Consider the following 15714-nt stretch of genomic DNA (forward strand, 5'->3'; position numbering starts at 1 on the left):
AAGGCCAGACACAAACACTGGAAATGTGCTTTACACGGCGCATGGTCAAGGGAGATCATGAGAAAGTCTTTATGAAGCATTTTTGTGTTAGTGTGCATGTGTAGTTAAATTAATAAACAGGAAAATATATGAAACTAATCAAATAATACCTACTTACTGTAAGCGTTATTTTATGACATAAGTAATCTATTATGTGGTTTTATCACATGACTTGTTAAACCACAACTGTTACGAGCTGTCAACAACAAAAATAGAATTGCTAATACATTTCTTCAGTCATTTTCAGAAACAAAATTATAAAGGAAATATGATAACTATATTCACAAGTTTTTAGTATGAAAATATATTTTTTTCATGTGTAAGTACACTCACATTTGCAAACACAGGCACGGTCCATCATCCAGATGAGCGATGAGCAGTATTCACAGAAAGTGGGGATGCTATATTGGGTGGATTTGAAGATGTGGCCATTATGCTCTTCCACCTGAACAAGAGTGGAATACACATACAATTAGTTTTTCCTGCCTTACACTCTACAATAATGACCACTTGCACAGTATAATGTGATATCCAATACAATTAACAGGCAAATAAAGCTAACTGTGATATGATGCTGATGGTGTACATGAAGTAACTTACTATGTCTGCATCTTTCTTCCTCCGCTTTTTGCGTTCAGGTTTAGGTTGCTGTAAAACAAACACACATGTTTTTCATCTGATCCACAACACTTGAAACACTCAGAATTAACATGTACCTGTAAAACTATAATAATGCCGTTACCTTCGTTTGTGTGCTGTCCAGGGTTTTATACTCAGTCATAAACTCATCCAGGAAGACTTTAAAGGTGTTAACCCAAACCCTAACAGGTGACTCTCTCCAGTCCCTCTGCTCCTGCCGCATGGTCTTCTCAAGGATTTGCTCAAACAAAGCATAAAGGTCCTTATAGCGGATGCTCTTACTGCCGTCCATCTGGTGTGAAAAGAGCACAGCACTTATAGTTAGGCATGTCCGAATGCTGATGTTTTTTTTAATTTTTTTATTCTGATCCAATAATTTCAAAAAGTTATACTGATACGAATCCGATGCTGACACCTGTATTTTTAGACCAGTTAAAAAAATGCACAAAAAAACAAAACACTATTTTTTGTATTATACTGAGCTCTGCTGCTACCTCAAGAATATTACAGTAAGCTCTGTTATTATCATTTATTTCTAAAAAGCATTTGTCTCACTTAGTGGACATTTTTTGCCTAGTGGTTTGATTTATAGCAGCTAAAAAGCACAATGGTAATGAACACATGCGACTACTGGATCAGATCTGATCTTGTGACCAAATTTGATACCGTCTAAAACTCCAAAATTAGCCGTATCGGGTGCCGATATCGATATTGAGTAACAACGGATCAGGACATCCCGATTTATTATGGCACTGTGGAAACAATTATCCAGCAAAAGCAGATGAGTAAATTGTAATCCCATAAAGATTCTATACCGCCAAGGCTGTAGAATAGGAGTTGAAGATATTCAAACGGAATTCCTTCAATGCTTTTTTGAAAACAACATCTACCATGGTGTCCTTCTTGCTGTCCTCAGTGTCCAAGTCATTGATCTAAAAGATAAAACACCTGGTAACCCAAATGTCTGAATGTCTTATGTTTTTCCTCAATTTATCAACACATGTACCGTGATTTACTTCATGTCTATTAATTTTATAGAAGGCATTTTATACAGTATACCACAATATAGGTACATAATTGGACAATTGACTGACCAGCAGTGTCTTGGTAAGAAGTCAATACATACTAGTCTGAGTAAAGAGTTGTGTGTATGCCTTTACCTTCTTCATGAGAAATTCATTCATGCTTTTGTAGTCATTTGTGCAGGTGAGAATCTGCAGACCATCACTTGACCACTGAATAGGTTCCACAGCCACATTGCTGATTTTAACACTGCGTCTTCGCTTGACCTTGGGAGAAGGTTCCTTATTCTCTTTCAAGTCTTTAAACCCTCGGTCCAATGTAAAATCAGGACTGTAGCGAGGAGACAGGTTTTCTTGACCTTTTCAACAAATGACACATTGCGCTAGAGTTGCATATCAAAAGCCATAGTTTCTTATTAAAAGAGTTGTGATGTTTCATTAGAACCCATAATTAACAAAAACATGAAACATTTTAAAGTACCTTCTCCCAGCAATGGCCCATTGTCTCCATAATCTCCTTCCTGAAAATCAGCCCCACAAATCAGCTTCTCTCTGGAGGTCTTTTTATCACTGTGCCTGGTCTTGCCCCAGAAACGCATCTTTCCACGAACTTTGCTAAAAATTAAAGTACAGAAAGACTTACTTTAAAAAGTAAAAAAACTATTAAAGTACAGAAAGACTTACTTTAAAAAGTAAAAAAACTATGATTAATGCACAAAACCTACAAAATGTATTGTCAATTCTTTTGGTTACACTATCACATATCAGGAAAACATCTAACCTTGCATCCTGTGAGTTCTTGCGCAAAGAGTCTGATTTTCTTAAATCTCCTGATGAAAGCACTTTGTGTAGATTCTTTTTTGCCTCTGGCCCTGCAGGCTGGTATAACAAAATTTGAGAATGTTGAATAAAAGTTTTGGGTCAAACTGGGGACAAAATCTACCAATAGATGGCGGCATTACAATACAGTCTCATGCCACTGCTTCTGAATACTACTCTAAATGTGAATCCTTTACAACAGTGTTTTTCAACCTTTTTTGAGCCACAGCTTATGTTTAATTAAAAAAAAAAAAAAGGAATATGAAATCCAATGTCTAGTTTTTGTCTTCCAAAGGTTACCTTTGTCATAGAGCCAGCATGACACTTAAAAGTTAATCGAGTGCTTACTTGACAGTGTTTTGAACTGTTCCAATCGGACACAAGTGTGTAAAATAATATAGTCAATAACTTCAGTGAAGTTGGCCCCGTATTAGATGCAAATTCATAGAAAAATGTTATACGTTTAAGCTAGGTTTGTGCTGAAAATTTTTGAATTTGTTATGCTACCGTTTTTGAGATATTAACAATTCCTTTACAGGTCAATCTGATGTCAACCAGCCCCCCGTTTTTATTTAAAATGGCTGAAAATGGTGTCAATCGTTTGTGCTGCTATCGTTTTGTACATGTTGAGAAGATGCTCCATCAATTAAAAAAAATCCTATGGCACACCAATAGCAAAACTTAAAAATAAATTTCTGTAACCTATATTGACAAAATAAAGTATTGAATAGGAATGAAACAAACAGCGAAAAATTTTGAATCACATTTTTACTCCCTAAGCCTGTTTGTATAAACACAGAACTGATATCATGGCAGAAATCGATAAAAGACAGAAATGTTCTTCAGCAGCTCAATCTGTTTTTACAGCCTGAAGGCCTGTTATGTCGCCACTCAGGTTGTTGTTGTTCTCGTGGACGCTCACTTTGAAATCTTACTCCGTCAATCGTGAACCTATCATTATGAAACTTGGTCGCGTTGTAGCATGGGCCAGTATCTATCGATTTTAAGTGCCTGATCATTATTTGTTTTTTTTGTATAGGGGGTGAGTCATTAATTGCGGAATTACAGGTAGGAGTTAGCCAGTAGAGGGCCTTTTTCTAATCACCACATATACCTGGGCCTTCATCTGAGTAAGAATTTTGCCCAGAGTCAAGTTTTGTTTTTCAAAAACCTCTCCATCGCTGTCCCTGTTTCAGTCCCAAATTTCAGCCACAATGGCACCGTCAAATCCACCTGAAGTGTCATTAAACAAACTAGGTAATTAGCTACCTGTTGCCACCTATGGATATTGAAAAGTATTGCACAATTACTCTGCCAACCATTGCCCAGCACAAACACTCGGCACGGCATAATTGCGGATTCATTTTCCAAAAACATTTTGGGCATCAATTAGGTGTGGATGATTTGACACTAAGCAGCGGCACACCACATTGGTTGAAAAACACTGCTCAAAAACCACAACATTGAAAGCAAAAATGGCACCACATGTTGTTTCCACTTAGAAAATGTTTACAGTTTCAGTAAAGAGACACCCACGTGCACATTTTACACAAAACATTATGAACATAGCGGGGGGGGGGGGGGGGGGGGGGGATCAGTAAACACCTGTGAGAGAAAAAGGTAAATTTGTGTTAGTAAAACATCCACAAAATAGGTTTAGTATAAGGTATAGGAAAACATATTTATGAAATTGCCCCGCTTCCAGACTTTTGAAGAGGGGGATTATGAATCCTTTGATTCACAAAGTCAACTCAGTTTACAACAGCTGTTTTCATCTTCTCAAGGACAGCTTTGTATTTCAATACAAAAATATTTTGGGGCATTTCAAAATTTGTCTTCCTGAGTCATTTTATTAAAACAGATGTAGAAGCTCAGTTTAAAGAATTGTGCGGCCTCTAAACTTCGGGGGTTAGGAAAAAAGAAGCAGAAGTATAAGAAGTAGTCGCAGCCAGCGATAGCATCGATGGAACCTGTTACCATGTCGGAGTCACTAAAACAGGAGCCTCCTAGGCCTTCCTCTGTAGAGCTCTGCTTGGAAAGGGGTAGAGGGGAATGTTGGGGACTGGTAGCATCATAGTCATCCTCATCTGTATCGCCCCCAACAGAGAGGATAGGGGCTCGGGTGAGGAAGTCTGAGCGAGTCCGCGACATCCGGGCTTTCTTTTTGTACCCCGCTCTGCCCACCTGGAGTTCACCGAAAGCGATAAGAACGTGTTGAAATAAATTGCAAGAGGCTTGTCATAGCCTTCTTTGAATATTGTTTACCCTGTTTAAGTGCATCACAGAAATGGACCAACCTAAACACACTTCCTTCATTCAATTACAATTAGATATTCCATTCACCAAAAAGGTCGATTCAATCACAATTATTTAAAACAAAAAAAGATAGCTTACATCACGTGTTTTTGGTCCTTTGGATAGTCTGGAAAAAGATGTGGGCCCCTCTGTGGGGGCGGTTTGGGGGCTCTCCTTGGTGACATCAACACTGTCCAATCTGAAGTGATAATAGTTCAGCAAAATATTAATCAAAGACACGTCACAGAATTCAAGCACAACCCATAGTTGTTGATATTAAGGATGGCGATGCACTCATCCACATTTTTATGGGGCCCGTTCTGTGAATTAAATTGTATCAGGACCTGATACCAATACTGGATCGGATCTGCCCGTTGACTAGTCAATATGGAAAAATTACTTGGCCTGGACAAAGGTTGCATTATAGCTTTTATGAATTTAGAGAGGAAAGCATTTTGCTGTAGTTCATTAGTAAAAGTCAGGTTTTGAAATTCAAGACTTGAATCCCATTCGCAGCAAGTTAAATCTGTATTCAGGTAGCAAAACAAGCATATAATCATAGACTTCACTATCAGTTCATCATAGACTTCACCATCAGTGACGAGACAGTTCCTATAGACATTGCGTCACAGCTTCCCATAGACGCCCGGCACAGGTAGAGCGCTGTGGCAGCTTTCACGGCGATAAACTCAAACACACGCTGCGTTCTAAGGCCAGACGAAGGTTTTAGTACATACAAGAAAGAGGGAGTGTCTTAAGAGTGATTTGGTCGAGGATTCAAGGTAATTTTTTATATAAAATAGCCCCATTTGTGCACTTTGAAACGTAAAAAAAAATTAAAAGGAAAAAATTAGCTTAATTTTAGCTTGAAATATTTACATAAAATGAATGATAACTGCCCGTTTTTTTGCTATTAACCAAGAGTCTAAACTATTTCATACTATAGAAATTCCGGCATTTACGCATCTATTTACAAGAATTTGCAACTTAAAAAGCTCTTTGTTTTGTGATGGCTGCCATGTTGGATTTTGTAGCCATACACAATAGCGTAACTCTACATTCAAATCAGGTAATTTTCGACCAACTGCTCGATTTTGGGCAAAAAAAACCCTAGTAATTTAGATATTTCTGCGTCCATACAAATTTTTTTTGCATTTACGTGTTTTATTTTATGAAACATTTCAATCTAAAAACAACGAGGGCCAGATAGCCACATGAGGCAATAGTGACATCGGAATTCAACGTAATTTTGATTTTATATGGGAAAAACACAAAATTAGCTTTTGTTGAGTAAAATATAGATGATTATGCACGCTTTCCTCAAGTATTTAATTTTCTGATGTGAAAATTGAGTGATTTTTTAGCTGCTGAAAACTGTCAAAATTGCACCAAATAAAAAAGAATGAAGTCGCTATTTTGGGCAAAAACTTACATGTTACATATTGCTATTGATCCTGAAAATATAGGTGATTATCTCTGCATTTGGTGATTTTTGTGCATCTAGCGTAAAATCTGAGAATTTTATAGCCATTTTAAGTTTTGTTATATTGTAGTTGTATAAAAAAAAAAAAAAATTAAATGGGATTTTATTAGGAAACGACTGAATTTTGTTATGCCGATGCTCATGGAGACTCATAAATGCCTAAGGAAGGTGCCTGTTTTGGTTTCAGATCGCTAGCGGCTTCGATGAAAAATATTAAAAATTATTTGAGTTTTAAGTTTTTGAAAATAGGCCCCCTACGGAGCGGCCCGTCAACTGATAGTGAACTCTATGATACAACATTAAAAGGTCTGTCTTTCAGTGTCCAGACATGTGGTGTAAATAATGTGAATTAATTATGCATGCATTGTGAAAAATCCAATCAGTAGCAATAAAGCACTGTATAAAATTTCTCTGAATAAAGATACATTTGTTCATTTTAATTAGTTGATTAGTCTCATTTTACACCCAAATAAGATCACTTTCTACTCAAATAATGTAAACCAGATGTTTGAAAACGACAGTTATAAATTATGACCGTTATAAATTCAATGGCTTATTTTCCGGCTAAATAATGACGAGATATGAAATGGCTTCTTGTGTGTTGAATTAACTCAAGCGTAGCTTGCAATTTCATGGCAATTCATTGAAAATACAGCAAATGCAAAGCTGATTTGAATGTGGCACATAAAAAGGAAGGTTATCGCAGGGACACTTTTTTTGGCAGGAGCTGAACAACAGGCCTGTTTTATAGTTTACAAGAAAACAAATACTGAGAAATACAGATGCTAAGATGAAAGTAATGGTATAAGACCAAATAAAAGAATGTGTGAATTTAATACTTACTGAGCAAATGTTACTTTGTCCTTGGGAGAGAAGAAGATATTTCCTGGCTTGCCCGTCAGATTAACTGTGGAGCCCTGACCATGTTGCGCCTTCTTGTTAGCTGCTCTTACGCTGGTTGCTCCGTCTTTGGACTCCAGGGTGAGTTTGGGTGTCCAGCCCTCTACAGCAGGCTTGCTCTCCTTACGCCTGTCTGTGGGTGCAGAGGCAGGTGGAAAAGGCTGCTGTGGAATAGCAACACTTCTGGGGATAGTGCCACCTTGTTGACAGTGGACCAAATGATCAGATGATTCGGAATGGGTTCTACAGTGAGGAGCTATCCCTGATGTCCTCTCCATGAGCAGAGATCTGGGTCTAGGTGTTTTGCTCGAGATGGCACGCCCACCAGCATCTTGTTCACTTTGCCTTCTCTGGTGTATCTTCTGCAGAGCCTCTTCCCTCTGTTTCTCAAACATTTCGCTCTCATAGTGAACAAAGAAAAGGCGCTGCTGTTCCAACGCTTCTTTCTGCTGTCTAATCTGCTCCATCATCTTCCTCTCATTCTGTTGTTTCTGATTACGCTGCCTCTCCTCCTTCTCCTCGTTCAACCTCACCAGCTTCTCCAAAACAAGCTGATCATCCTGAGGGAGGAGATGAGGCACTGGAGCCGGAACATTCCCTCGAGAAACTGATTTGCAAACCTCAACCCTAGGATGGACCAGGTCGCTTAGTTCTTCACTCAGTGGGGTTTCTTTCTGCATGCTGATGACCACCACCACCGGTTTACGTGTCGAGTCTCGCCTTTCTTTCAAAGACTTAGCGGCTGTTGTTGTAGGAGCGGCAATACTTGTGTTTTGCATGGGCGTTTCTCTTGGATGGCTAGGAATTATAGCGCTGCTTTCATTGGAGGGGACGTAGAAAGTTGGGAGTTTGGACGGACGTACGGAAGAGACAGCAGGTTCTGTTTGTTGCTGAAAATGGCTTCCAGCATCTAAAGCTGGAACTGTGTTCAGTTGCTCTGTCTTTGGGCTAACAGGGAGCGCCTCAATAGTAGTTTCTGACAATGCTCCGAGTGAGCCAATAGGCGAGCAGAGGTCTTCGCTGTCAGTCACCTCTTCCATAGCTTTGGGAGCATCCTCAATACTTAAGAGTTCAAAGCTGCCTTCAAAACTCTGACTGTCAGGTGTGCCCTGTGGTGAACACAGAGGGGGAGTGATGGAGGGCACCAGTTCCTCAGACCAGCGCCTTTCCTCAGAAGTTGGCGAGCTTCCACCACAGGTAGCACGGACCTTGAGGAGCTCCAGACTGAATTTAGCTTGCTCCAATTCTCGCATGCGCCGGCTCTCTCTCTTGGCCCGGGCGGCTTTCTGGCTGATCTCATCAGCTGCTCTGAGCTTCTCTCGCACCACAACTGTGGATGTCGTGAGAGAGGGAGGCGTCTCAGAATTCCATGTAGGCGAGCTGGCATATTCTCCCGCCATGCCTTCCACTTTCAACTCTCCATCTGTCCTGCCAAGGACATTGAGTGTCTTTTCCCGGTCCTCGTAGGAGTGCTCCTCCCAAGTGCTAAGGTCCAAACCCATGGCTCTCTTCTGGGGCTCCTCTTCTGGTGAAAAGCTCACTGGTCCATTCTCCCTAAGCTTCTGTTTAGTCAATTGTCTGAAGCTGGTGATTGAAAGCAAATACGAAATGTTTTCGGTCATTTAAAACTTGATTCTTATGATAAAAGTTTAAATCTCTTTTTTAACTATATGAATTCAAATCAACGTTCAACTACATTAAAATGTTTTCACTAGAGATTGTGGCTTATATGGAAATGCTTGATTTAAGCAGATCAGGTTATAGAGCTGCTTTGTGGCACCCCAGTGCCATTGGGGCTCGCCACAGGTTCAGCACCATGGATGGCGACACCTCTATGAGGCAACCACCCCACCTGCAGGCAACTGCCTCATCAGGTAACACCTGATGAGGCAATTGCAATCAAAGCGCTTGCCCCTTTATAAAAACAAGAACCTTTTCTACGGTTTGGCCTAAACTGCGGCCAGTGTGGAAAAAGTGCTAGTTTGTGGGGCCATCATGTGAACACTGATAACCGAAGATTTAACTGTGAAAACGTCACTGACTGCGACAAACTTTGTCCCTACATCACACATGAGACCAATGTTTACATTTGGAGTAAATTAGACAGGTGCTTTTTTGCTTCCATTTATTTACAAACTCTTGCAGTGCTCATATTGAAGAGCGCATGCGAAGGATGAGGCTATTTCGAACAATTATTTTTCGCCCATTGTAATGTATGTATTTAAAAATGAATGAATGCGCTTGGGTGTGGTAGTTTTTTTCTACAAACGTGCTGGTGTGGATGTAATTATTTTTTCCTGACATATTAGGGCAGGATCCTTGGTTTTAAAAAACCCTGCTAGGTGTAGACGTGGCCTGATAAAGGGAGAGGGGACAGGGGGCTCCTCACGTGAGGCTGAGGAGGCCTTCCACTGCGTGGCCGTGTTCCACGATGACAGAAGTTTTGGTTTGATTATTGTTTGTTAGTTTGTTTTTGTTTAAATAAATGTGGGCCACGAGCACACAGCTTGTCTGCAACCTCCGCATGCCTGTCCTCCTTCCGGACCATTAGTTTACAGCTTGCATAAGGGCTTATTGAATTGGTTTTCAATGCTGAACATTGACCGGTTACACTGAAAGATCAGTTAGTAAATATTCATCAATTTTTATTTTTATTTTACACTTGGCTTGGCTACAATTTTTTTTTTGTATAAATTGGTCTTGGTCAGACAACTAAGAGAGTTGGCACTACATCGACAAATAATTTCTGGTAATTAAAAAAAAAAAAAAAAAAAAAAAAAACCTGTATATAATCATCTATTTTTTGTCAAATATTATTTATTATTGTATATTTTAGAGATGTGCCGAAAATTCGGGGCTGAAAAATAGCAATGCATTATTTTAAGTTCGTTCGAAAATGAACTAAAAATATATTATTATCCACTCCGACCTTTCGGCACATCACTAAAGTTTTTATAATTAACCCCTTCAGACCTAAGCATGTTGCTGAAGGACAAGACGCGTTCGCGTCTCTAAACCAATAAATACACTGAATTTAGTTGCTATTGCCACTTCTAGGTGATGATTGGATGAAACCTTACCCATCAGTCTTCAAGTGTAGTCAGGATTAATCAGGTTTGAATCGAATCGTGATAAGAATCATATCGCCACATATGAGGCAATACACCCCCCCAAGTAGATATATTCCAGGAGTGTACAGTATATGCAACGATCCTCAGAGCCCGATTTGAAATTGTTTGCCTCAGGGCTTATTAATGACATTCATTAACTGTGGAATTATTGTTGGCTCTAGGTTTCAAATTGGCCAGTCAAGTGCATGTGAACTCTTCTGTTGTGTTTTTTTTTTTTTTTTTACTATCTCTGAGCTGATGTGACATTTATGAAGCAAACTCGATGGTCGTAGTCAATTTTTGAACTCGTTTCTTTTAAGGAAGTTTTTTCTCAAATGTTTACATTAAATTCAAATAGGAGAAAGCAACTTTTGAATTGCCCACTGTCCCTGAAAGAGACAACAAAAATGAATAAAAAAAGAAATACACTTGGCCTATGTCCCCAAAAGCATTAAAAAGATTTTTGCTTTTGTTTTCCCTGACGCTGACGGCAATAGACAACTACAGTAATTCATGTTAACTGAGGATGGGCTGTGGAAACTGGGAGGATGGGCTGTGAATGCTCACATTTCAGTGCTATATGTATACAATGATCCCTCGTTTTTAGCAGTTAATGGGGACCCCTCCCTGACAATCTGCGAAGTAGAGGCGGAACTAATTTACATTTAAAATAATAATTTTTTGGGGGGGGTGTTCAATGTATTTATGCAGATTTAACAGCATTGGAAAGCTACACATATAAGACATGTTTTTTCCCCGCCAAAGTATAATAAAAACAAAACAAAAACAAAAACCCTTATATGTAGATTTTAATACATTGTTTTTAAGCACTGTAAATGTAATAATTATGATAAAAATTAAGATATACAGTATATAAAAAAAATATTTGTACATGTATTCATGCATATATCTTAACATTTTTAAATAAAATACTGTATTGATTTTTTTAAATTGAAAAAAATCCACGATGTACTGAGGGCGCAAAGTTTGAAGCGTAATATAGCGAGGGATCACTGTACGTACAGTATATATATATATATATGTGTGGTGCTATAAACATCGAATCCATTTTGACTGGGAGGGCTGGCAGCAATCGTTCCGTTTCCATCCTTTCTCAGTCAAAATGGCTTGGCCTTCAATTGCCGTTAACTGCAGCGTTAGAGTTAAATGAGTGCCCTATAATGAACTGTTATTTGCCTTACCGTTCCCGAGCGAGGTAGCCTCGGATTAACGCCTGAATGTGGACGGTAGCAGCATAGTGACGCAAATAGGCCTCTCTCGCTCGATGACAGCGCCAGGCGGTCTGGATGACCAGAGCTGCCGTGCTGCGTCGACACAGCCACAATCTCCATGCCCTCTGAAGCACTAACGCGGCCTCTTTCCACAACCTGAACCTCTGACGTTCCCTGTACCCCCTCCACTGTGTCTGCAAGTACAACGCTGCCTCTACACGGGCATTCTGGTCAATTTGCTCTTCCTCGTCTTTCAAGGGTCTGGACCAGCGCCACCATCTCTGTCAGCAAAAATAACACAAGTTAGAGACTAACTATCAAAGAATTAATCAATTGAACGTAATAATAATTGTGATTATTATTTGGGATGAAAATGGAAAAGAAAAATCTGTTATGCACTAATTCATTCTAGTAAACTATGTAATTATAGCATCAGGTCAAAGGGGATTTAAGTGGACGTCACTAAAAAGTAAAATTGTGCATAACTTAACCGTTTCAAACATTGTGTGACAGAGTACATTTATTTTGAGGACTCCTTGCAGTTTCGCATATTGACTGAAAGCGGGTATAAAGCTAAAAAACAAAACCATTTGCGGGACAATGAAAAGCATATTTATCTTATTGGCAGTTTATCTCTAGTTATTAATGTGTTTTAAATAGTTAGAAGATATATAATTAAATACTGAGATTTTAGGTAGTAAACAGTACTAGATTCTAAACTGAGTACATTTTGAAATTAACTAGTAAAAAGCTCAGCGTAAAAAGCCTATAAAGTGTTATTTACAACGTTTTTGAAAATAAAATCCTCTTGAAATAAGGATGAATGAAGAATTTCTAATTTCAGAAATACTGCACAGAAAAACAGTTGAGGGGAAAAAAGATATTACTCAATTAAAAGAGAGGCAATATCACCAGGTAGCTTTTCTATTAAAAAAAATACGTATACATAACACAGCTAATCATGTCATCATTTTTTAAAAAAAGGACTAGAGGAAATGTAAACTTAAATTCAAAGTGGTCACCGAAAGAAGCGTACCTGAATGCAGATTGCTGCAGCTCTCATTTTTAGAAACCGCTTTCTCTCCAATCGGGCTCTGAATCGTCTTTGTAGCATGACAATTAGCCTGAGAACTTCTCCGTGAAGTTGGGCTTGCAGCTGCTGATGCTCGGCCTCCCGTAGAAACACCTGAATGGTGAGAGCATCACAGAGTGCCACAGGGTAGCAATGGCTTAATAAAGGGTGAAGTTGGGAGATCTAAATCTACACTCCCACTTGAACTGCCAAGTCACGCAGAAGAAGCGCGCACACAAAAATCAGCTATCTTTGTGACACAGCCACAAAAATGTCAGGTATGAACTTGTAATTATATAGACAGCATACCAAAGGCATAGACCCTCAACCATATTGAGGACACGCCATCGAAATATGGGGCACTGTCTTCATTACATCCTTGCACTGAGAGAAGTAATCTCGGCTCTAACCCGACAGCATCTCTCCCTCACTTCCGTGTAATTCAGTATGAATTTTACACATCAAATCCTTGATTTAACTGAAACAATGTTTGTTTCTGTAATAGCAATGTAGTTAATCAGAAAAGGCACAATAATTACAGCATTACTGATGAAAAGATATAGGGCTGCAGCTATCGAATATTTGAGTAATCGACTGAAAATTCTATCGATTAATCGAGTAATCGGATAAAACAAATATATTTTTAGGTGAAGAGCAATTATAAATATACATGAGAAAACGACATTTCATCTAATCTTGAACCATTTTCAGTCAATCAATGTCTTTATTTTCGATGTATATTGTTGAAAACAGCCAACAATTGCATCTCAGATGTAACTAGAACAAAAAAAGACTAATTCACTGCTTAACTCAAAAAAACTTTTAGATCAAAAAAAAAAAAGAAATATATATATATATCTTACCTAAAAATGCCCTTACGCTTGATAACACACATCACTTAAAAGTGGATTTTTTCCCACGTGTTTCAATTGAATTTCTATTTGTGTCAAGCCATTTTTAAGTTCTAGTTAAGTTTTAAGTTAGTCTAAACTGTAAGTCCTGATAGGATTTTGAGTTTTTGCAGTGTTAAAAATAAATGTATGATACAGGCTGTATTGGAGCACATTAGGGACCAGTGCTACTTGGTGTTTTATCCAGCAATAACTACTGAGCTAAAATTGATAGTTATCATTATTTTTATTTTACACCCTCATCACTCCACAATGCTATATTATGTTAAACCCTGTATGTAAGACACAATAGCCACGCATCGACAGTGGTCATAATTAATAGAAACCTAGCCCTCCGCAGGGCTAACGTTACGTGAGCTAGTAGTGACAGTAACGTTAATCTTATTTATTAGCGCTTAGCGCTCTTTATTAGCGCTTAATGCTCTATTGCTTTAAGATGACGGCTGTTTACTAACGCTGCCCAGACGCGGCCGAGTCTGTCATGCGCATCTAGTTCAACATACATGTGATCTCTATGAGGCGCATCAGACGCTACCTGCTACCAACATAGCATCGTGCGGGCTAGTATTTAGCAACGTCGGAGTCGTTTGTAGCGGCTGTCGGCTGCAGTAAGTTTTTTTTTTCCCCTTCCTCCTCTCCGCACGTGACATCAGCGCGTTGTCCCGCATTAAAAGTAGTCCGAGCAAAACATGATGCTTAGAGCTGTCAAAACAAACGATTACGCGAGGTGAATAAAATTACTCGGATCAGTTTTTAAACTCGAGTTGCTCGAGTATTCGTTTCAGCTCTAAAAAGATATAACCTTTTGCTCTTCTTATGTTCTTTCACCATATCGAAATTGTACTTGAAGCTATGAATCAACCATCGCGACCTACATCTTACTACATCGAAGAAGTTCTAAAGAAGAGAGTGATGGGAGAGCTTGGAGTGAATAACTATACCATTGTTGATTAACAATGTAGAGAACATCAGATTAAAAGACATTTGGAGGCTTGCAAATCCGACAAATAGACACTAGTCAAGTTTCTCAGCGACTCATAAAAGCCACTATCCATAGACTTCATAATGATATTTAAGGGACACATTCCCCAGACACTGTGCCCCGCCTTCAAATAGGAGGCCGTCCCACACTCCACTTCAGTCGGTCGAAGTCGGTCGCAGTTATTCTCAAACACATGCAGCGAGCCAACGCCGGATTTAGTTTGAAAAAGGGGTTGGGACCGTCATTTGTGTTCCATTGACGGAGCTGCGTCCAATCTTTTGGCCTGTATTGTGTGTATATGGCGGAAAACAGACAAGACTGAAAATGCAGTTTCTGCTCTTGCACTCCACAGGCCAAAACAACTGTTTAAGCCGTTTAATTATTGTTTTTGGAGAATTTCAGTCAGCTGATCGTCGCCTCCACCAGCTGGCTGCCTCCCCTCCCACTGTGACGTGAGCTGATCAACGCTGGAGTGACAGATGACGTCGCCGCCGCTGACTGGCCATGACGAAAAGGCGCCAAGCTTCTTAAACCTGCCGCTGTCAACGCTCGGGGAGGTTGCATTTGACAGCATTCTGCCGCGGTCCTCCTCGCCAGCTGTTCGCTCGCCATTCTCTCTCGTTTGCATTTGATTGCTTGTTTAATACACTCCCGTTTTTTTGGTGAGGTCTTTTGTGTTTATTCGTTATTGGATCGCTTTTGTTCACTACTGTAAATAAGAGCACTGAAGCAAGTAGGGGTAAGTCGCCACTTCTGTTCAACCCGTTTTCTCCTGTTTTGTATAGCGTAGGAAGTTAGGTTAGTGGCTGTCTTTTCTTTGTTCCTTTTACATGATCAGGGTTTAATTAGCGGATGGGGTTTAAGTGTAGTTCCTTTTGTTTGTGGTTTTGGCCTGGGCTTACCCTGAAGTCACGCTTCTTCGGCATTCTGTATATATTCATTGCGAGTTTGCTTATTGTAAATAAATTTGTGTACAATTTGTAAATTTGTGTGGCTTGTTTTATGCTACGTCCTTAGCGAGCCGTCCGTGGGACGTAACATGTTTGATAAAACAATATGTCTATTTGCTGCCATAGTAGATTCATGGTGCATTAAGCCCCCGAACTATTTTTAATGTCCGTTTTACCCTGGAAACCCCCGTTTACAGATGTCGCGCAACCGCTTTTGTTTCAACTCAATGTCTGTCATTTTTAGCTTAGAATCACTAATT

General features: G+C 39.3%; 1 protein-coding gene across 7 annotated transcripts in view; it reads right to left on the reverse strand.

The window, feature by feature from the left end:
* Positions 1-15714, reverse strand: part of myo9aa (myosin IXAa) — a 184684-nt gene that overhangs the window by 15412 nt on the left and 153558 nt on the right. For 6 of the 7 annotated variants that reach the window (XM_057834108.1, XM_057834101.1, XM_057834094.1 and 3 more), the window contains 12 exons: positions 12576-12725; positions 11510-11820; positions 7141-8781; positions 4914-5013; positions 4497-4703; positions 2482-2579; positions 2182-2315; positions 1839-2059; positions 1494-1610; positions 782-970; positions 640-687; positions 373-484 (listed from right to left, as the gene is read on the reverse strand). In XM_057834108.1, coding sequence (XP_057690091.1) covers positions 373-484; positions 640-687; positions 782-970; positions 1494-1610; positions 1839-2059; positions 2182-2315; positions 2482-2579; positions 4497-4703; positions 4914-5013; positions 7141-8781; positions 11510-11820; positions 12576-12725 — 3328 coding nt within the window. The remainder of the gene's footprint in view (positions 1-372; positions 485-639; positions 688-781; positions 971-1493; positions 1611-1838; positions 2060-2181; positions 2316-2481; positions 2580-4496; positions 4704-4913; positions 5014-7140; positions 8782-11509; positions 11821-12575; positions 12726-15714) is intronic. The other variant, XM_057834123.1, reaches the window with a different exon arrangement.

This window comes from Corythoichthys intestinalis, chromosome 1, assembly GCF_030265065.1.
Source record: "Corythoichthys intestinalis isolate RoL2023-P3 chromosome 1, ASM3026506v1, whole genome shotgun sequence".
NCBI classification, from domain to species: Eukaryota; Metazoa; Chordata; class Actinopteri; order Syngnathiformes; family Syngnathidae; genus Corythoichthys; species Corythoichthys intestinalis.